At 37.2% G+C, this 23,865-nt stretch overlaps 1 protein-coding gene across 9 annotated transcripts in view; it reads right to left on the minus strand.

Moving 5' to 3' along the window:
* Window positions 1–18,655, minus strand: part of Phf14 (PHD finger protein 14) — a 133,091-nt gene extending 114,436 nt beyond the window's left edge. For 7 of the 9 annotated variants that reach the window (XR_003479966.2, XR_004771560.1, XM_027389917.2 and 4 more), the window contains exons 1-4: window positions 18,262–18,654; window positions 17,717–17,827; window positions 10,642–11,402; window positions 3,799–3,943 (exon numbers count right to left, since the gene is read on the minus strand). Coding sequence is in view for 5 of the 9 variants with exons in the window: in XM_027389917.2 (XP_027245718.1) it covers window positions 3,799–3,943; window positions 10,642–11,402; window positions 17,717–17,827; window position 18,262 (1,018 nt within the window). In the remaining 4 variants the exon portion in view is untranslated. Of the gene's footprint in view, window positions 1–3,798; window positions 3,944–10,641; window positions 11,403–17,716; window positions 17,828–18,261 lie in introns of all 9 variants that reach the window. The other 2 variants (XR_004771559.1, XR_004771561.1) reach the window with 2 other exon arrangements.
* Between the last annotated feature and the right edge of the window lie 5,210 nt (window positions 18,656–23,865).

Consider the following 23,865-nt stretch of genomic DNA (forward strand, 5'->3'; position numbering starts at 1 on the left):
TAATCTATCCTCAACGTAGTCATCAAAAGTGATTCTTCCAAACCCTACTCCAAACCCTTTAAATCCTGTCATGATAGCTCACTCACTCAGTTCTAGTTCACTAACTCTGTACCACTCCACAGACACCCCAAACGTGCCTACTACAGGATCTTTACACACTCTATTTCCTAGGCTTAGGGTATTCTTTTAAACCCAAATGATTGTGTCAGTTTCTCTTTCACTTCCCTTAGGTCACTTCTCCTACCACCCAATCTGGGAGGAGTTTCATTATAACCTATTAGAAATGCAAATTTCTGTCAATCTATCCAACCACTCCAACACACAGAATTTCCTATACTTGTTAAGTTTTATTTTTCTGTGTAAGCCAGATCAAAATCTGATATTTATTGGCTAATCAATTTACTATTCATTTCTCTAAATATAAAGTTCTAGAAGGTCAGCAATTTGCATGTTTAATTTATTCTATATGATGCCTAGAAACTACAGAACACTAAGTACACAAGAGCTACTAAACAAACTATTGAAATAAGAAACATAGCAACAGGAGATATTCCCACTGTGAGTCTCCACACCTCCATGCCATATGAGGGCAAGAGGAGTTATGTGAGACAAAGGCCGTAATCCAAGAAAGATGAGAAGAGCAAAGCCCCAGAAATACTGCTTTGTGATAGCCATGGCTCAAACACAGAAACAAACAACCAACTACTAATGAGGAAAAACAGCTTTGACACAAAGAAACCAGGAAGATACTCCCAGACTCGGTGATACGACCTAAATAATACTGCCCATCGCTACAGAAGTATTACATCTTTCCTAGTAGATTCCCCGGGGGGGAAGTAGGGGGTACGGGAACAACCAAAAAACTTGCACACCATTTCTACCCAAAACAGAAAACCTTAATGTAATATGGAAAAACACATTTAAAACCTAGTATTCCGGGCTGGAGAGATGGCTCAGCAGTTAAGAGCACTGGCTGCTCTTCCAGAGGACCTGGGTTCAATTCCCAGCACCCACCTGGCAGCTTACAACTTTCAGTAACTCTAGTTTCAGGGGAATCTGACACCCTCACACAGACATGCAGTCAGGCAAAACGCCAAGGCACATAAAATACCTAAGTAAATCTTTAAAAGCCTAGTATTAAAGATGCTGTATTATGAGTTCCAAGCCAGCTAGGGCTACAAAAAGAAAACCTGTCTCAATAAAATAAAAAAAAAAAAAAAAACACTCTGCTTAAGCAAATTGATTTACATTCTTCAAAGTGTCACTGGTACAAGGCACAAAAACTCGGGAGCTGCTGTGAATTAAAGGTGACCAAGCACGCATGACAACTGAGCACAATACATGGACTTGAGTTTTATTGTACTATGAAAATACAGTATTAGGCCAGGCGTTGGTGGCGCACGCCTTTAATCCCAGCACTCGGGAGGCAGAGGCAGGTGGATCTCTGTGAGTTCGAGACCAGCCTGGTCTACAAGAGTTAGTTCCAGGACAGCCTCCAAAGCCACAGAGAAACCCTGTCTCAAAAAACCAAAAAAGAAAAAGAAAAAAAAAAACAGTATTAGGACATCTGAGGAAATCTGAATACAGTTTGTAGCCTGGATTATCAGTACTCCTACTCCACAAGTGCTGACTTCCTGGCTTTGATAATTCTCTAGTTATGTAAGACAATTCATTTGTTCTTAAAAAAAAACATATACTTAGGCTAAGACAGAACAACACAGGCATGTAACCCCAGCACTTGGAAGAAGGACTGCAAATTCAAGGCTAGCCTGGGCTATATAGCTAGGCCTGTCTCACAGAAACAAAGTCTGGGTATAATTCAGCAACTGCACACTTGCCTAATAAGCACAAGCCCTTGGGTTTGATCAGTAGCAAAAGAAAAGGAAAACAAAAACAAAACAAAAACAAAAAAAAACGAGAAAGGCAGAAAAGGATTGAGGAAGACTTTAAAAGGAGAAAGGGAGGGGAACAAAAGGAAAGAGATGCCTCAGAGGTTAAGAGCATTGGTTGCTTTTCCTGAGGTCCTGAGTTCAATTCCCAGAAACCACATTGTGGCTCACAACCATCTGTTATGAGATCTGGTGTCCTTTCCTAACCTGTAGGCAACATGCAGGCAGAACACTGTATACATAATAAATAAATAATTCTTAAAAAAAAAAAAAGGTCCAGGAGGGGAGAATGAGTTATCATATATTCAGATGATTCTCAGAAGTGAAAAAAAATTAATATGAAAGAAAAAAGACAAAACAAACACAGCAAAGTGTTACTTTATGAGAAATCTGAGAATATACGGGAACTCTGTATAATTCCTATAAATTTTCTGTCAATAGTAAACTAATGTCAAAGTAAATTTAAAGAAAACAAAAAGTGTCTAAAATTACAATACAGATTATTAGAGTGGTTCTATTAGAGTAGATCTTTTGAAATATAAAATAGATTAGAATGGTTCCTATTTTATATTTCAAAAGCTCTCTATAAATTCACTTTTCAAATTAAAAACTTGTTTGGTTGCACATGGCTGTAATCCCAGCATTCAAGAGGCTGAGCAGAAGGATGAAGAGTTAAATGGACAGATTGTGCTATAGCAAGATCATGACTTAGAAATAAGTACTCAAATTCAAATGTAGAAAGTATAATTGTAAAAATATGTATAATGTTGAAAGGATTTAAATGCAACTTTAAATTGTACCTTCTATTGGTTACCTGGATTTTCTTTTCCTGAGTCTACATTTTATTCAAGAACTAAAAGTAACAAGGCACAGTACACACTTCTATGATCCCTGCTACTCAGAAGGCTAAGAGCAAGAGGACAAGTTATAGCCAGCCTGACAACACAGAAACTGCTTTAAGAGAGAAGGAAAACTAATCACTAGTAATAGCATGAAGAAAACTATAACTTACCTCTAAAGAAGTAAGTAAATGCATACTTTACACTAAGAGAATCTGAAAAGTAATGCCCATTAGGCAGAGTGTGGAGCTCCAAGTCTGTAATCCTACTACTTTGGAGGCAAATGCAAGAAGCTCCACTCAAGGTCATTGTCTCTACTACACAGCAATGTAAATGCTGGCCTGGGCTACATAAGATCCTGATTCAAACACACACAGACACAAAATATTACAGTAAGGGTGGGGGCAATGACTCTGTGTTTGCTGGGCTTTGTGGTGTATGCCTGTAATGCCACCACTGAGTGGCAAAGACAGATAGGTGCCTGGGACTCAATGGCCAGGTAGCTAGTGAAACAAGCAAATGTCAGGTACAGTTTTGAGACCCTGTCTCAAAACCTAAGTTCCACCTTAGTGGTAGAGAAGTTATCCAGCATCAACCTCTGTCTTCCATATATTCATGAACAGGCAAACATGATCATGAGTGTATTATGTTCATACACACACACACACACACACACACTCACACTCACACGCACGCACGCACACACCACATATACACACAAAAATAAACTTATTTCAAGGAGTCACTATAAATTATTTTCAATTGAACCACCACATCATTTAATAGTGTATTAACAACCATATATGAGTAGAAACAGAAATAAGTTTAGGCTGGGCGTTGGTGGCGCACGCCTTTAATTCCAGCACTCGGGAGGCAGAGGCAGGCGGATCTCTGTGAGTTCGAGACCAGCCTGGTGTACAAGAGCTAGTTCCAGGGCAGCCTCCAAAGCAAAAGAGAAACCCTGTCTCGAAAAAAACCAAAAAAAAAAAAAAAAACAGAAATAAGTTTAAACTTCCTTTAAACAAGGTATCAACCAGCCATTTCTAACAGAAGAAAAATAGCAAAATTACCTTCATGAACTGTAATTCCACAATTGTCACATTGAATTATTTCATCTGCGTCTTCACTATTATCTCCAAGACAAACACAGCAAATCAGAATATGGTCCATTTTTTGGGAACTCCAGTTTTGACTCTTCTCAAGAATCAGCGAGTCCTAACATTAAAATACATCAGAAAAATCACATTTTAATTAAAAAGTAATTTAATACATTTTAAATACTGTTTCTCTTACTTCAAATTTATGTGACATTCTATTAGTACCCTCAAAGTACGCTACACCTCTGCCAAAGGACCCTTTATACATCTTCTTTTTCACTTCTCTCTGAGTGCCATAGGTTCTACTCTCTACAAAGTGAGAAGAAACAGGCATGCAAATAACTTTGGCACTTGACTTTTGCCCTTAAACTAGGAGAAAAGGAATAATCCATCCTCTAGGAATTACCAATCCTACATACAGATTTTCGAAGTATCAAGATGTGGTTCCTACACTTTTGGTAAAGTTACTACCAGGAAAGACAAGACACACACACAAAACAGGAGAGAGTAAATTAAGATAATGTATAAGCAAGTGTGCAGATGATGCCCGAGAAACTCTAGACTCCAAAGTGTAAAAGGTCCAGAGTTACCCAGCTACTCAGAAAGAGCCTCAACACATCAGCTTCATATCTAGCTATAAACCAAAATTTTTAATGCTCCAAGTTGAGCAGCTGCTAGGAAAATAGAGTGTTCCTTACATTTATGTCAAGAGAGATATAGTGCAAACTGGTGATAAAGATAGCCAGCTACTAACAACATAAAAGAGAAAAACTTTCATAGCACACGAGTATAAAAAGATAAAATCTCAAGAAAAGAAAGCTTGTCCATTTTAATTTAAACCTTGAGCATTATGGATGCAAACTTTAATTTAAAAAGTCATTCTGGCCCAGTGGCATACTCTGATAGCTCCAGCTACAATGAGAAGATGAGGGAGGAGGATAATCTGAGCCTAGGAGTTGGACAAATAGTAATGCCCCACCTCAAAAAAGTCTTGCCAAATTCATAAACAACAGTTAACGTTAACAAGCATGACAGTATATTTTCATTTATAAACCTAACCACAATCAAAACAAAATTGTCAAGTTAGTTCCATGCCACAGTCACTAAGTATATTTAATTTCATATTCATATTTTGCTGTTTTATATCCCTTTAAACTCTGTCAACACTCTCAAGGGTAACATTTGTAACCAAAATTTCAATAAAATTGTGAATGACTTTTTTTGGGGGGGGCTTTTTGAGACAAGATCTCATGTAACCCAACATACCCTTGAACTTACTATGTACCCAAGAATGGCCTTGAACTTCTAATCCTCCTGCCTGTACTTCTCATTGGCTCTGATTACAGGCATATGTCACAACACCCATTGAAAATGCTTACAGATGCAATAAATAATCCTTTCAATATATTTTTATGGATAACATCTAAAATTACAGCAGTAAAACAAATCAGGAAAAAAAATGACTACCAAGTAACGTAAAACTATCCTATAAAGAAAACTCATGTGTTTTATAGTATCTTGGTAGTTAATGAACACCATGGGCTTTCATTCTCAGCTTTCATTTAACAGTTGCTGAGCATACAAAGTTCTCATTTGTGAAATGAGAATGACAGAAATAAAATGGAACAGAAAGGTTGTTGTAAGAATTGATGAAGTAATAAAAGTTATCGATGTTGCATTCTTCATGCCCTTCCTCCTCACTTCTATACAGACTGGCATCTAACAGTGAGGCAAGGGATGGGCTGTCTTCTATAGAATCAAGTTACAAGCATAATAAGCACTGATATTTTATCCCCATGGTAAATCCAAATGTTTTCTCATAGCCTATCACTTCTAAGTTGTTTTTCGGTTTTTGTTTGTTTAAATATCACAGACTAGAAAATGACCTAAAAAAAAGGGGGGGGGCTTATTATTAAGCTACCTGTGTCAATGGACTGTCAACATTTCTTTGAAAGAATTACTTCAAAGCCTTAGAAAATGTATTAGTACAGAAAAATAAGTGAATCTCTATGAGTAAAACTGTGAATGAATAAAAAATGAATCTCTTCAAGTAGGCACTGAATCAATGAGAAGATCTAATTCCTCTACTTTCTGACTTTATTCAGAAAAACAGACTATCTAAGCTGTCTCTCTATGCCAGTTCCTCTGTACATGGACTATGCTCTAATGCATGGGAATGAGAAAACAACAGTGACTGCTGTTTCTGGGCTGCTGATCGCAGTTCAAACTGTAATGCAAAGGACGGGGGAACAATAGCCTTACGGGGTTGGTGTTCCCCTAAACACACAACTGCTCACAACGGTTCAGTGGGAAAATCTACAGCAAATTTTTGAAAACATTATGAGCTAAGTGTTTGTTAGTAGAGCAGACATACATTAATGTTTATGTATGATTTAAGCACATTTATGATCAAAATAATAAGAGTCCAGTTTCCTATGAACTTGTTAGCAGGCTTCTGAAGATATGTGTCCTCTTTCAAAGAATAGGCTACAACCTTTATCAAGAATGCAGCTTTGCACAAAAACAGAAATCAAGAAAGTAAGTTATAGATGGCAAAAGAACACTAACCTAGAAATTAGGGGGAAAGGGGAGCACTACAGTACTAATTCAATGGTTATTTTATTTTTCCCCTTGAAATTTAAAGTTAATCCTAAAGAAAAGAACTTAAGGGAGGTGAGAATACAAGGGGCAATGAATTTACATGTAAAAGCTAAGCAGAAGGCACTAATTGGGAGAAGAAAGGGACACAGCTGGAGAGAGGAGGGGACCCAGGAAGAATAGAGAGGGAAGCAACTGAGAACTAAGTATAAAGGCTTGTATGCATGAAGAGGCTAGGTCACATCCCAATGCTTTGTATGACAACCTAAATATAAATAAATAAATACACATTAGCCTAAAAATGAAACATTGCCTAGTATTCTCCCTGTGCTCCAAAACATACTTACTGTTCACTTGCCATGTATTTTCTTTTCTTTCTGTTTTTTTTTTTTTTTTTTTTTTTTGGTTTTTTGGGTGTCTCTGTGTAGCTTTGGAGCCTATCCTGGCACTTGCTCTGGAGACCAGGCTGCCCTCTAACTCAGAGATCCTCCTGCCTCTGCCTCCCGAGCCATGTATTTTCTATGATTATAAAATACATACAAATGGCCTAAATTGTACCTGCTGTGTTTAGATTCAACAGGAAAAAGTCCAATATAACTTACATAGAAACAGTATTAAAAGATGATGAAAAATAGGATATCAAAAAAACAGTATTGATCATCCAAAAGTACGATCAATAATTCTTCATCCACTCTTTCCTTTAAAGATTCTCACATTTGTAAAATATTATAAAACTTGTTTTAATGGGACTTAAAGCAATCTTTTTCTTGAAAATGTGTAGAGATAATTAGTGAGTCAGACATACTGAACAGATACATATCTTCAGAAGTATGCTATCAAGAACTGATAATAAACTTGAGTTTTATATTCATTTGATCCTAAGTGTGCTTGAATTACTTGCTCTATTTAATTACTTGTAATTACTTGAATTACACTTGCTCTATGAAAACACAAATCATGTTTTGAAGAGAAAGGGTTAATATTTTCCTACTGAAAGTATTTATAAATTTTGCCAAAACCATTTATGTAATAGTCACTAACTTTAGGGGACACTTGTCATTAAACATAAAAGAGCCTAGCATGACAAAAAAAAAAAAAAATTCTTTTACTGAGCCGAAAATATAAGGTTGTACTTACTAAACAGTAATCCAAAAACCAAACTGGTGTACAGATCCTCAATGAGAAAAAAGCTTTTGGTTCTTAATAAAACAAGACTGCCATTTCTACTGACAGAATTTCTACATTGCATAAATTTTCATCTACTCTAGGTTCAAGTTTTGAAAATTAGAACCACTTTCTAAAAATATTACACTACCCTTCTTTTAAAAACTTAGGTCAGAAGATCACAGGTGGGGAAAAAGGGGATGTTATTAGTGACACTCAAGTTTCAAAATAAAGGACTGAAAAGGTCACAGCTATACCTTAAGGGCGTTATCCAGACTGTACTAATTTCAAAAATGCAAATGTGAAAGCCCACGGAGAAAGACAAGCACTGATCTGCAGAAAATGCAACTCATCTAACTTTAGAGTGCCCCACTCTAAAGCAGCAACAGTGCTCCAGGAAGTTCTCTTGCAGGAAGTGTACTGGTAAAGACGATTCTCATGATGCTGTTACTATACCTTCTGCTTATTGTGTTCTTCTCTTGTGTGTTCTTCTCTTGTGCCTGGGTGAAGTGTTCCAGAAGGTACATAAAGGCAGTGTTACCAACCTGACAACTTGTGTGCTTCTCTATGTGTTTTCATTTCATTTGAAATTGAAAATGTCAATAGACATAGTCAACCTAAATAATACTGCAAGTTTTCAATATTTTTTTAAGATTAAGGAATCCTAAAACCAAATGTTTTAGATGCACTCTTCTACATGCCTGAGGCATGTTAAAGCCAAAAAGTGACAGTTATAAAAGGGCCCTGATCAAAAAATGTAAATTCCCCTAAGAAACTTGACAATTGTTAAGGTTGTAGAGCATCATATAACTACAGACAGCTCACATCATTTCTCTGCCAACCCACCTACCATTGCAACCAAGAAAAGGCTGTAGCTAAAAAGGAAATATGATATTCTCATTTGTATTTCTGAAGCCATACTTTCTGCTGTTTCTATTACAAAGGGGAATCTGAACACTTAAAGGCAAAATGGAAAAAATAAAATCTCAAATACATACTTGTTATCTATAAGGAATATGTAGTAATTATTATAATCCAAGATAGATAACTACTAAGGCTGACAGAAACATAAGGCATAAAGGATAAACTTTAAACATCTTTCTATAAAGACAAGATCATATAAATAGAAAATTTAGATTTACAATAATCTAAATTGATTAACTTCGTAACTAAAATTGAATGTCTAGTTTACTAGAACATAATTTAAATATAATTAAAATCATCAAAAATTTTTAAGGGATTAAAATAGCTGTGGGGACAAAAACTGTAAGCAAGCATTTAAGTAGGAGGCTATTCTCAGAGAGATTAGCTTTCTATAAATTATTCTATATGGGTTTTTTTTTTTTTTCCAGAAAAACACTTAGGGATCTCACCCAAGAAATAACTTGGGACATGTAAATATAGTCCCCATTACTTAACAGAATTTTTAATTTTTTTTCACCAGAAAGGAAAAAAAAAACCTAACCCACACATATGATCTTGAAATGAATTATAAAACTTCATCTATTAAGCACTGTTATCAAGTAGAGGTTACTAAAAGATAATACATTTCTATACATAGTAATGTATAGAAGCATTCCTACACTTTAGTATGAATCTTCTCCATAGGTCCTCTATCATTAAATTACTTTTGTAACTATTAACCTAATAAACATGAAGCATGAAGAGATGCTCCGAAAAGTAAGCTCAGTCAATAGATATAGAACCAGTACTAAATGCTATAAAAATAAACTGACAAATAAATGCCCAACCTAAATATTAACAGATATCCATAAATATGCCAAGATGGCATTAGCAATATGGAATAGTTTATGCTACAACCTTAAAAGTACCATACTATCTCCTCAAATGAGTTTTTCTTTACCAAAAGATACAAATTAGCATAGCATTGGAAGCAGGCAACATTCTTCATAGGAATGAGGGCAACCTAGAAATTAATCAGTGTTTATAATGCAGATAATAAGGTGTTATTTCATCTCTGCGGACATGGAATCCCTGACAGTTTGCTATATATTAACTAAGAAGAAAAAAATCCCGCAAAATTAACAGTAAATCTAGTTAAAACAGACAAATGCTAATCTGAAATCTGTAAGGAGAAAAATATGAAAGAATAAAGCATAAAGAAAATCTACCAGTTTAAGCTACTTCAATGATATGAAAAACAAAAAAAAATGGTAAAGAAAATTTTGTTGACATAAACACAGTAACAGAAATGACAGAATTAAAACAGTTCTATATGTGATGTAACAGATACATCTACATATAAGACACCAACTCAGTCTTTCTTTTGGAAGGAAAACACATAGGCACACAGACAGAGACACAGGTATATTTAAGTGAAGTCTTGAACGTTGCACCTCTGGACCAATGGGTAAACCTAACTTGCAGTAGAACTTCAATGGCAGGACTGAGTCATGACTGTTGCTTCAGGATAGAAACGTTTATTCTAAGGGGGAAAATGTTTGCTTTTATTTTTACTTCTTTGCAGACAATTTGTTTACTAAATGTGTTTTTAAAAGTACATTTTACTTTCACACACATAAAGCAAATTATTGGTGACTGCTACAGCTGATGAGTTAACCTTTAAAAACAACTCTCTACACATCTGAGGAAAAAAATGAGCTACTTGCTGTTCTCTTCTAAAGTATTCAAAAGCTTTATATTTTTATGTGGCTATGGACAAAATTATGTTGAAAGAAGTCCCTACTATCATAATCCACTCAGTGCCAGTTAGCATCTCTGAACAGGAAGAGGATAAAAATGGGAATAGAGAACTATCATTTCCCAAATCTACAGATATAAAAATGTTTCTCTACATATTCTTCTCCTTGGAGATGGAGACTACAAACTCCTGGAGAATGCTGACAAATGGTGGGTAATTAAAAGTTTGTTGATCAGATGAACAAATGTTACATTTAGGGTATTCACTCACTCCTACAACTAAATAAAAATTCAAGGAAGCTATCTAATATATAATGTAGTATATAATGTAGTAATTTAGAAATTTCCCTTTTCCCCAGACAGACAGATATCATAAAAATTGGGTTAATCTACCTCATTACTCTTGCTTTGAGATAGGGTCAGGCTATCATTGGTCAGTTCCTCATCATCAGCACTGTTTCTGCTAAGAACTTTACCCTTCTTCTTCTTGCAGCCCACTTCACTAGGAGGGCTGCTATGGTCTTCTTCATTGCCCTCATCATTCTCATCTTCATCACTCCCACTTCCCTCATCTTCATCATCCTCATTGTCTCCGTCACTGCCCTCCTTCTGAGATGCTGATCTCCCCTTTCTCTTCACTACAGTAGGTCTCCAATCATTGTCGTCTTCGCTGTCATAATCATCCATATCATTCAGCTCTTCCATGGACACAAAGTCCAAAAGGGGCCGGTTTCGACGAAGATTCCATTTCTTGGGCTCACTGACTTGCTCCTCAGTGGCAGTGGTTGTGGTAGCGCCTGAAGGGGAGGTGACAGCAGGAGGACTTGTGGCTGGAGTGGTGGCAGCCGCAGAGGCAGCTGCAGTATCAGATGCCGTCGCCTTTTCTTTGTCTTTCTCTCTTTCCTTTTCCTTCTCTTTCTCCTTTTTCTTTCTAGGTCTTTCTCCATTTTCTTCTTCTTCCTTCTTTTCCATTTTAATTAACTGTTTGTCTGACGGCACTATTTCTTCCTCTGTAGAATTTCTAAGCTGTTCGTCTTTGGCTTTAATATCTTCATTCAGTTCTTCTTCTAGAATGTTTTCCTCAGAATCACTACAGGAGCCTTCTCCACTGTCCTTTGAGGGGTCTTCGCTTCCATTACCACTCCCTTCAGAATCTGTTGAAAATATGAGAAAAAAAAACCACACATATGTATATACATACACACACACACACAACACTGACACAAATGAAACCACCAAAACTTGTGAATAACTTGAAAAACAATATAAACAAATCTAAGGCAAAGGATGGCAGACATTCCCAACCTCATTAAATAATAAGTCAACAAAGTTGATATGTAATTTAATCCGATATGAATTAATGAAGATGATATATGATTTTAAGTTAGAATGTACTGCAAAAATAGTGCTACTATTTTATATCAAATAGCTAATAACAGTATAATGCCCTAGAGATAATTTTATTTTCTATAAGTATGTTTAATCAGGCACTTGATTATAACTTAAAAATCATAATGTAATTTGATTAAGTTATCCTTCCTTTATATCCTTCTTTCATAAAATATATATACTTAAACTAATGAATCACATCTCAAGCAAGAAAACTTTAGCCCTTGAAAACTGTCTGGTTTATTAAACTTTTTTCTACCAAAACAAGCATAGACATTTGATAGTAAACTTGAAGCAGACAATGTTACATCAAGTACATAGGTGAAAATGGACAATACCAACGGCACATAACAAAATAGAAGATGAAATAAAAATTCAGTCTTCCTGCTTAATAGAATACTGTCCATATCAATAAATGTGTCAGGTAAACTTTCCTAAGTTCTAACTACTAAGTGCCCTACAATGGAAAATGCTCATGAAGAAATGAACCCATCCTAAATGATCAGCTATCTGCTACTGAACAAATAGGCTATGATTATTGAGTAGATCATGCAAGCTTACAATTAGCAAGCTGCTTCCATTCCCACCTAGGATAGCAGGGTCTGTCTCAACCCAGCATGTATTCCCTATTATAATCTTGACTGCAAAAAAGTCAAAAGTAAAAATTTAACATATTTAGACAGGAGGATAAAGGAAAATGGAGAAAGAACAGGGAAAGCAAGATTTTTCTATCAACTGTAAAATCTCTAGGAAAATAAATTGTCTGCATCTATAATCAGAAAAATGGAAATGCTAATAAATAGTATGAAGCATTACTGCTTCCATATAATTTTAATTTCTTTGAATTCAACTTTCCTTCACCTTTAAACTTAACTGGGAACCGAAGGTAAAAAAGTTGGTATAGCTAAATCACCTCAGAAGCCCCATATATATACAGCTAACAACAAAACTATCCTGTGTGTTAGTTAACTCATGTAAGAAATGAAAACAACAGATTTTGCAGGACCCAATGAATTCACTATCAATCTCAAGACTATCAACTCACTCAGTAGTGTTCTGAAGAAAAAAAGAAAAAAAAGAAAACACCCTGATTCTAAACAACCTTACACAGGGCAAACATGTACTATCATCCAAGCTAACAAATCTTTAGGTTTCAGATCTTTGGAGCTAGATGTGTGTGCTGAAATTTAGAAATGTTCACATTTTACTAGAGTAATTTGGAATATGTCCTAAATATTATAATACCACATTAATGCCTAAGGTGCTATTTCAAATATAATTTTTAAACAGTATAAAGTACAAACATTTACAGTATATGAGAAATGACACAATCAACTGTCAGGTTTAGACAGGTTTTGCTGTAAAACAAGTTTCTGCCAAACTTATGAAATTCATATAGATATCTGAGTTTTTTAGATTTAAAGAGCATTGACTCAATATCATCCCCAAGCAAGTGACTTATTTTAGTTGAAGCATTCTATAAATCTCTCAGAAAATTTGGATTTTTACAGCACTCACAATAATTAAATCTAATCTACAAATTTTTAAATAATGGTCTTCTAAGAACAGAATTCACTAAATACTTCAAAGGCATCTCTTGTGCACATTAAATAAAATTATGACACTTCACAAGTAACACTGTAATCAGAAGCTAAAAGGAAGAGACAAAAAACAAAGATCCTACTCTTCTAGATCAGTCAGTCTTCTAGAAGGTACTTTAACAAGAACTTAATCGGAAATATGTAACTAAAGCTCCTAGTGCAGAGTATGGGCTCCCAATGAGAATAAACTTTGTAACACCTGGTAAACTTCACAAATGTCATGGAGTTTGTAATTTTATTTTCAATGTCAACACTAATGCCAATTATTTTCAAATGTAGAGGTAATCTAATGTTCCTTGATTTTGTTTTTGTCTTATAATGATGTCTGAGCATAGTGCAATTTTAAAATTCAACTGTTTTATATTTGCAATGTATTATTATAAAAACATGACATTTCTCTTCAAATTCAAATATTAGGTGCCTGTCCAAATTTTAGTCACCAAGTGTAATATCTTAGTCATATTCTAAGAACAGGGCCAGGATCACTAGAAAATAACTTTTTCATGTGATTAGATGTCACTTCTTTTCGGTACATATTCATTTGAGGCACAGAGATACTTATTCATAAGCACAGATTAGAAAAAAAGAGAGAGAGAGGGAAAATAAGGTCCACAGATGGCTATATATTTAAAGGCTGCAAAAGAACAACATTTCTATTACTACAATGTCAAAGAACAACTATACCCCCATGATGCCTTCCAAATCTATCATTTCACATAGAAGAAAGGAAAGAACAGAAGTAGGATGCAAAGAAGGAAGGAAAATTAACAGTGTGAAGAAATTAGGCAGATATTGCAAATAAAGCTATCTTATGCATAAGGACAGAGTTAGTTAATCCCCACATCTACAATGAATGGGTTTTTTTTTTTTTACATTTAAAAGTAACTTCAAAATTAAAATACAATTATTCATTTAGTTACAGAATTATGGAAAAAAAAACCTTCAAAACACACAGTATATGAGGATCACTCAAAGCAACAGTCACTTCAACTGTTGAGGAATTTAGTTACATAATTAAAATCAAACCTCCAAAAATCCCTTGACAGTATCCACTAATAATATATTTAATAATCACCAATCCTAAGTATCATTACAACAGTGCTACTTTTTTCTTCATGATGAATCGAAGGTAATAAAATCAGTACAATTTAGAGATTTCCAACTACAAAATATAGCCTTTCTCCAACTATTCCATAACCTTAGTTATTCTTTTCATTGATTGGCACAGTGCAGCAAAAATTAGCATCAGAAATTAACATAGTAAATAACAGATCCTAGAACCATCTTGAATTAATTCTGTTTCTCTTCATAGAAGCCCATCACTCAACACAACTCATTCTCTACTGACTCTACAGGCTGTGTGCCATCTTGCATTTTCTGGGGAAATCTAAATCAGAGCTTCTCTAGGATGGGCAACTCTTTCACCAAAGGACACTAGCTCCTGGAAACACTGGTGGTCATACAGCAGGTGCAACAGGTAGGGAAGACACAGCCATCAAGTACAAAACAAATATGCTCTAAACATCAACACTATACTACACAGGACAAACCTCCACAACAAAGAATTAATTAGTCAACACAAAATGCCAATACCGCCAAGGCTTTCTGAGAAACTCACAACTACAATAAGATCTCAATATTCTCGTTGTTTTCTAGGCGTGTTCTCTACTATTCTTTTTACTTGGTCCTAACCCCAAATAGAAATAACATTTCTATACCTCCATATCTTTAGCATTTATTGTTTCTCTCACCAAGATGGATTTTCTTTAACTACTCTTAGTTCACACCTCCTTTCCCAGCTCCTCAACGAAACTGATCTATACCAAGCTAGTCAAAAATAATCCTTTATCCTCCAGAAGACTTGAACTATACACATAATCAACTACTCCCTGTATTACCTAACATTTAATAAGTGCAATCTAACTATCTGTGACTTTCCCTATAACATTTGGGAAAGTTTTAAATGAAATGCTAATGAATACAACTTGATCAACATACTCAAGCATTACCAAAAGAAACTACGACCGAAGTCTCAACCTGACTATTCCAGTTAGATTACTTCCAGGCAAAATGGTCTCATTATATTAACTAAATAACCCATCAAGATCTAAAGTTAACTCACTTTACTTTGCATAGCAGAGAAAGTGGGAAGGTCCAGGACACCATTAGTTTACAATGTTAATGAAATTAATAAATGCTCACATTTTCAAATAGCATTCAATGCAGATGACAGAAAATTATCTCTAATCCTAGGCACAAATCAAGTAAAACACTTACACTAAACTGTGAAATTTCCAGTATTGGGCTGGTTTAGAGCTACATAATCAGTCACTTGTATGTTGTTCCACCTAAAATTTCCACATGTGGTTCTTCTGGTAGTTATTATCAAAATTTGAACTGTGCCCTGTCTTAGGGCATATTACTGTCACTATCCTCAATCACAAATAAGAGTAAGTAGTGTTGATCTTGAGTAAGCAACATCTCAGCTGTAAGGAGCACTGGCACACCAAAGTCAAAAATGGGAAAGAAGACTCAACTGCCACTACTATTTTAAATAAAGCCATTTTCCACTAGCTCTTTTCCACAATAACATCCCCAAAACTACAAAAATACATTTGTGACCCGAAATCTTAGATCACATAAACTTGTCAGGAGCCAGGGCAGCAAAAAAACTGAAGATTACATGACAAAACTCCACAGAATGTGTGAAATTTGAGTGTGTTTAGGGAACATACATTAGCCAAATATAACGTCCCTTCAACAATAATTAGTATGTATCAAGATGAATTTCTCATTGTTTTTAAAGAAGCTTATCAACATATCTCTGGATTATTCCATCCCTTGTAAAAAGAATGCCTGTGAATGACTCCAGCTCAGTAAATGAGAAAATAACTCTATCAAATCAGAATTTATTGAAACAAAATCATTTTTGGACATCTAAAGAAAGTAAGATTTGGAGTTTGTTTCATAAATTCCTACCTTGTAAGTGGTAATTTTTGTCAGTTTAGAATCTCACTGACAAACCAATAGTAGCTTTCAGCAGAGAGTATTCCTGTTAGTTTTCCCTAAGAAGACATTTACATTTTACCACCTCTCCCTTTAATTCTTTTCCTTCTTTGAAAGTACCAAACACCAGTGAATCAACTAAATAGAAGACAAAGAGCTGCAAAGTAAAGGTTAAAAAATAGTTAATCAAGATAAGCTTATGAAGTGTTGATTGCTGGAGTGAACTCATCAGTTATCACAATATCCAGGCCATTTGGACTTGAGATTACATCAACCCACTCTTTAGTTTCTAACAGTGAAAAGATGAAATTTTATACACAGACCCATTGGATCCATCAGTTTCTGAACAACCTCATGAGCAATCCTTTAATTTCAGCACCCCTGTGACTATAAAGCAGTTATCTCCATAATGAGCTATTACAAAAGTTAAATAAGATTCTGTATTAAATAATGAAAATTGTTGTGGATGCCATTAAGAATAACACAACACAAACTAACCTCTACCCCTCTCACTACCTTTATAGAGGTGGAGGAGAGCCAGAAAAAGGGAACAAGACGTTTCAAAATCCCAAACTGCACAATGGAATACTAAAACATGTTGGAGGGGCTGGAAGTACCATCCAGCAGGAAAGCATGTGCAAGACCCTGAGTGTGATCCCAATACTTCAAGAGACAGAACCCGTGGAAGGGATGAAATTAGAAAGGCTACTATTTCTCACTTTATCTAAATGTTCATCAAAGGAGTAAAAATACAAAAACTTTTTAGTGCTTGTGTGTTTATTGATGTTTTTCAGAAATAATGTTGTTTCTCTGATTCCTTTAACTAAAAGTTAAAAGTACACATTAAATATACAGAAGAAAACATATAAGGGAAAAACCAAAATGTTCTGGTTTTGTTTTTATACTATGTGAACATACAACTTTTATCATCTTTTTAAATCACTAACTAGATTTTTCACTAGAATAAGTAAGCATGTATGCTTTTCTCAAGGTATTGCACCTGCTGTTTTTAAAGCATGAGATTTGCTTGGGCTAACTTTATTCTGTAAGAGAGTTAATGCCCAAAAAATAACAACTCTTCTAAGTGTGCCATGTGAGCTGAAAAGGCTAATTACGGTCCATATTATTCTTAATATACGCTTCTATATCTGGGGCACCTCAATTCTTCACTAGAAAATATAAGCATAAATGTATTTTATGGTATAGAATGGGGGAAAAAATGTTTTTGCATCTTTGGAAAGGGCTCTTCCACCCCAGCTAATCATCTAGTAAACACCGCCAGCAGCAGAAGCCGTAGTAGGAGCTGGTGACAGGGTCTTAGGGAAGTGTGGGAAATCAAATGAACACAATGAATGACGTGTGCTTTTACTGTAAATGGACGTTTTAATCAAAACTGGTTCAAAAAATAAAAACGTTAAGAACACACGGCACCGCAGAAAGCTGGGAAGGGGGAAGAGAAAGGCAGCGTTTACCTGAAGCATCTCCAACTTTAAAATCACTGTCATCTGAACTATCATAATCGAGGGCTTCCAGGAGAGAAGCTGCCAAAGGCTTCACTTGCCTCCTCTTGGAGCTGCGATCCACTGTGAAAAAGGAAACATGACAGTCATTTTACATCGCACCGAGCAGGGAGAGCTGGGACGCTTAAGACGTTGGGGGGTGACATCGGGCAAGGACTCCCTCTAATTGAGTTCTCAAGAACACAGTGCTTGGGGAGAAGAAGTTGGGCTTGGGGGACGCAGGCTGCTGAAGGCCAGGCTGCCCGTGCGGTGCGGTCAAGACCGAGTCAGCGGAGCCACGATCCTCGCAGACCCCCGGCTGACGCATCTTCGAGGGGCATATGCTTCTGTGATGGCTCAGTTGTGCCTCCTTTAGAGGCCACAGGCGCACAGAAAGAAACCCACACCCCCGTCCCTGCGTCCCAAAGCCGGCAGGACCCGCCGAGCCCTCCCTGCTCCACCCACCAGTCCTGACTTCTGCAAGGGTCGCGGGGGACTGAGGCCTCGGACACACTTACTAAGGACTCCGTGAGGCGGTCGTTTGGAGGAGACCTAGGGAGAGGCTGCAGGAGGCGAGGCAGCAGGGACGCGCCACAAGTCCACGAGCAGCCACCGAGTTCAGCAGGGCGGTGCGCCGCCGCCGAGCGAGCGAGCCGCGGCGACCCCGGGGGCGGGCCAGCGTCCCTCCCCACCCCCGCGCGCCCCCTGCCCCCGCGCTCCCCGGCCGCAGGCGCCAGGCCCGAGCCGGCCGCCCTGCCAGGGGACCTGCCACTGGCCAAAGCCAGGAACTAAAAAAAGCACAGAAAACTTTATTATCCTGCACCAGAAGCAACAAAAGACCCCCCCAACTCCCACAGTCGGAGGCGAGCCTGCCCGAGACAATAGGGAGAGCAACGACCCGGATGCGACTCTGACAAGAAGGAAGTGAAAACCACGAGCTAAAAGCAGCGGGGAGAGCGGCAGAAGCCGAGAGCGCCTGCGCCAACGCTCCCTCTCCCCCCCCCCCCGGAGGGAGCCGAGTTAAACCGAGTGGAGCCGAGTGACTTCCAGAGAGGTCACCAGCAGCCCCCGAAGCCCCGCCCATAACCTGTGGAAAACTAGACTTTCTCTGAAACCACCCGTCTATCTCCTTCCAGTCGTGGAAGATCAGTTACTGATTCTGGTTTATGTTTTTTGTTTTTTGTTTTTTTAAGATTTTAAATTTTTCATAAAAGGACGTTTGCTATCTTAAAGGGCTATTAAAAGCCATAACTGATACCTACACCCACCACCACCACCACCACCTACTGTTTTCTTGAACTGCTTTTCCTTAAATAGGAATGCGCAAAAATGTGTTTTCTGCCAAAGGTTCATGAGAGAGAATGTTATCTCAGACACAAGGGAGTTTGGGTTTTGCTTGTTGTTTTATAAGTAAGATGCTGACATTGACTAATTCTTTTCATATGTCCAGCTATTCCTCTCTCCTGAAGACAAACTGCCCTGCCTATTACTCAGCCTCGTCTCCACCAGATCCTATAAATAAGTCTTCCAAGCTACAGGGGACACTATATTTAATAAGTGAGATATGCCCCCACGCATATATGTAGCAATTGTAATACCGAGCCAATAGGGTAAATTCTGAACAAGAATTCCTTTACAGAAGCTGTGACTGCTTTGGATAATTGATTATAACTGCAGTGATCTGGAGAGATTGGGAAGTTATAATTCCAGTTGATTACTAACTTTCCTGGTCTATGGTTGGTCTACTAAATAGCCTTTCCTTTCCCACCGCCATGTCAGATCTAACAATGTGTGACTAACAGATAAAATTCATTTTGGAGTGGGCTAACCAAACAAAACACTGGTTTTTCCACCAATCAAGGAGCTAAGAATGCTATTAGATAACATCCAAGGCATATATAGCAGAGTTCTCTCCATCTTGCCATAACTGATACACCCACCAAAGTATTTGAAAATTGTCTTGGTTTATAGCCTTCTTCTATTACAAAAACAAACAAAAAAGCACTCATGAAATCACTGGCTCATTGGAACATGGTTATGTGGAAGGATCTAAATCTATGTACCTAGCCATGGTCACTGATATTGAGTACCAGAACTATCTCTTGTCCTCTCTGAGGTGAGAGCTATGTTTTTGCATGACCATTAAATATAAAAGTTACATTGGACTTGAATTAATTGCTGTTTTGAAAAGTATTAAACTCACAGAGAAAAATTTATCCATTTAACTGTATTAAATCTGTGTAAATTAAAACTTACTTGGAGATTTTACTCCTCAGAATGGCCAAGATGAATAAACCAAATGACAACATATACTAGTAAGGACGTGGAGAAAAGGGAATACTTAGTCACTGATGGTAGGAGTAAAAACTGGTACAGCTATTATGAAAATCAGGGTGCAGGTTCCTCCAGAGGCTGAAAATCCATCTACCCCAAGATCAAGCTATACCACTCTTGGGCATATACCCAAATGATGCTTTATCCTACCACAGAGATATTTGCTCATCCATGTTCATTGCTACTCTATTCATAACAGCCAGAAATGAAAATCATTATAGATGTCCATAAACTGATGACTAGATAAAGAAAATGTGTTTCATTAATGCAATGGAATATTATTCATCAGTTAAGAAAAATGAAATTTGTAACTGGGGAGAGAGCTCTGCAGTTAAGAGCTGTTCTCTTCCAAAGGACCCAGGTTCAATTCCCAGCACCTACAAGGCAGGTCACAAACTCTCTGTAACTCCAGTTCCAGGGGATCTGACAATCTCACACAGATATACATGCAGGCAAAACACCAATTCACGTAAAAAATAAAATGAAAAGATTTTTAAGAAGAAAGAAAAATGGGGCTAGAGAGACGGCTCAGTGGTTAAGAACACTAGCTGGTCTTCCAGAGGTCCTGAGTTGAATTCCAAGCAACCACATGGTGGCTCACAACCATCTATAATGAGATCTGGTGCCCTCTTCTGGCTGCAGTGATACATGCAGACAGAACACTGTATACATAATAAATACATAAATTTAAAAAGAAAGAAAGGAAGAAAGAAAGGTGAAATTTCCAGGTAAACGGATGGAGTTAGGAAAAAAATCATCCTGAATGGTGTAACCCAGACCCAAAAAGGGAAATATTGTAATTTCCAATGTTAGGAATGTAAGTTAAAAAACTATTTTCTTGTAACTCAGACACCATTTTGTGTAAGTTAAAAAAACATTTTATATGACTTGAAAGAGTATGATTTCTGAGTTTGCCACCAGGCAGCTCTGATGGGAACTAGGCCTCAAAAGCAAGCTCCTGGCTCAGACAGGAGGCAATCCCAGGACAGACCTTGACATGCTAATGAACTGATCCCAAGGTGGTCTTGAAGTGCTGGTGAACCAGCCCCAAACTGTGATCACAAAACTACTGCCCAAAGAAATGTTACAAAGATTTCAACTTTGGATGCCAAGTGTGGCCCTGACTTTGGTCACAGATAAACTTCCTGGCACTGTTGCAGGGCCCACAGGCCCTCATGTCATTGCTAGTTGCTGACCACCACTGTTAGGACTTCCTGGACCTTCATCAGTGCCATCTTTCCAGCCTGCCAAGGTTGAAGTCCTTCAAAGAGGACATGGGTCAATTATTCGAGTTTCCAAAGCTATCTCACCTAAGAGGATTCCCCAGTGAGCCAAGCAGAAGCATTTCTTCCCAAACAACTTTCCCTGCTTAGTGAGATGTTTGTTTAACTTTTGTATTAGCATGTTATATGGAATGTTAGTATGAATAAACCACATATATTTGAAAGACAAATCTGGTGTAGAGATCCTAATTGCTAAGTCCTTCAGCCAATAGCCCATGCTTTCTTCAGTGTAGATGTCACTTTTGAAATGTATGCTACAATCCAAATAACCACAGAGGTTCCTTACATAGTAAGGGATGGGGTGAGTGGGGGGGGCTCCCGGGGAAGGGTAAATAAAATACTGTGTTATGAAGAGACAAAAGGGAAGGTAGACTGGGAAAATTAAATGAGGAGACGATGGGAGAGACAGATAAAGGGGGCAATATGGAGAGGACAACTAACGCTAAAGGCCTTTTGAAAAAAGCATATGGAAACCTGTTCACTCTGGAGGTAGTGAAACCTGGGAGAACGGAGCCTAAAAGTGAGGTGGACTAAAGTCTCATGCAATAGCCAACCTGATTCAGAGCATCGGGCAATGCATATTGTGAGGTTTAAGAAGCAAGCACATGAGTAAAGTGTACAATCACAAGGACCATCCACACATGTTTTCCCACAGAGGCATGAAAACGTACAATAGGCAGTTGTTATGAGTAATCTGAAGAAAACTCACTCCTATCCACTACACGTGGGAGGAGCCCGAAAACAAATTCCAAGAACAATTCCATGTTATTGAAGAAACTAAGGCCACAAGTTTCTTGTCTCTTTGTTTTTAGAGTATTCTCACAGGCACTCAGAATTCTCCTCATACAACTCCATTTTTGGTCTGTGCTATGATAGAAACCTACTACTGTAGAAGTTCCCTAAAGTGTATACAATATATAAAAAAAAAAAAGTTTAAAGAGAGTCACCATATACTGAGGAAGACAGTGCCCCCCTAGATATCTTATCCCACCAAGTAAAAGTTTAGTGCTGGGAATGGGTTACAGCTTGTTGAGTCATGGCCAAAGGGGTCCCACTGAACCCTTAGACTATCACTTGACCTCTACAACCTGATGCTAAGTCTCTATTGCTAAGGACACTATTTGCTTCTATCATTAAGCAGAGAGACATCAAGCTGGTGTACAGCTAGAAGCTTCATGCCTGATGACTAGTGTTCATGGTACTAGAAGGTGCTCTGCACAATACCAGAGGAGAATGGCAATTATCAATATCACCCAGTTACAAACACTGTGATCTACAATAGCAACCTGCCTGTAAGATACACTTGGCAATAGTGCCAGGAAGGTTATGGGAGTAAACAATCACTTTTTGATTGGAAGACATTCCACAAAAATAAACCACAGCACTCAGTATTATTAAGAGAAAAAAAAAACCAAAAAAAAAAAAACCATAAAGAATACAACCAAAGCAAAATGACTCTCACAAGTATGCTGTGAATGTGTTTGTCTTTGTTTTTTTGAGGACCTGTCTTGTCAGTAAGTAGTCCAGCCAGATCGTGAAGTTACAGTAATTATCCTGCCACAACCTCTTAAGTACAAGGATTACAAGAGTGTGCCACCATGCCCAGTTTGGGAAGGTTTCAAGGCTGTGTGTGTGTATACACCAATAGGAAGTAGGATGTGGTGTCTAATTATGAAAATTGTTTAAGATTATTTTTAAGCTCATTGAAAATTAGGGAAATATGTACTAGATGCAACAATTATTCAACAAATTCAGAAGCCACATTCTATTATAAAGAAGCTATTAAAATATTAGTATCTGAAGCAGTCTTAACAGTTTTTAACCCGCTCTTATATTGAGATTAGACAAAGGTTTGAATGAAACTTATTAGATTCATTCATTTATTCCACAAGTGTATGTTGAATGGCGGTATGTGTAGCATGGGAAGTGAAATGTTTTTGAAAAACTGCAAATTAAATCACAGGATGCAAGGAGAAGCTCTTTAAAGAAACTTTTACTAAAACATATACAGCAATTTAGGGGATATGTACCTTATGAATGACTATTGTCTTTTCCCTTCTAGAGCTTAAGATACAGTTAAAGATACAATCAGGCAAATTACTGTTTGTTACTCTGGGCAACCAGAGAAAGAATACACATGCTAGGAGAGGAGGAAACACAAAGGCAAAGCATTCTAGAGGAATTTCTATTTCTATTCAGATACAAAAATTTACATATGCATCTAAACTGGGTGAGGTTAGGAGTAAAGGAAGACAGACATGTTTAAAAGCAGAAATGTCCAGGGCTAAAAGCATGTTAAGACTACAAACCTTATTGGCACACTAAGATATTTAGGAAATAAAAGGTCTAGACCAGTTCTATTCATTTCCTTTATCTGTTTGTTTTCTCCTGACTTTCTTGGTGTTCTTTAAAGGATTTATTCATTTCCTCCCATTGTTTGTGTTTTTTCTGGATTTCTTTAAGGGATTTATTCATTTCTTCTTTAATGACGTCTATCATCTTCAT

Source organism: Cricetulus griseus (genome assembly GCF_003668045.3).
Source record: "Cricetulus griseus strain 17A/GY chromosome 1 unlocalized genomic scaffold, alternate assembly CriGri-PICRH-1.0 chr1_0, whole genome shotgun sequence".
Taxonomy (NCBI): domain Eukaryota; kingdom Metazoa; phylum Chordata; class Mammalia; order Rodentia; family Cricetidae; genus Cricetulus; species Cricetulus griseus.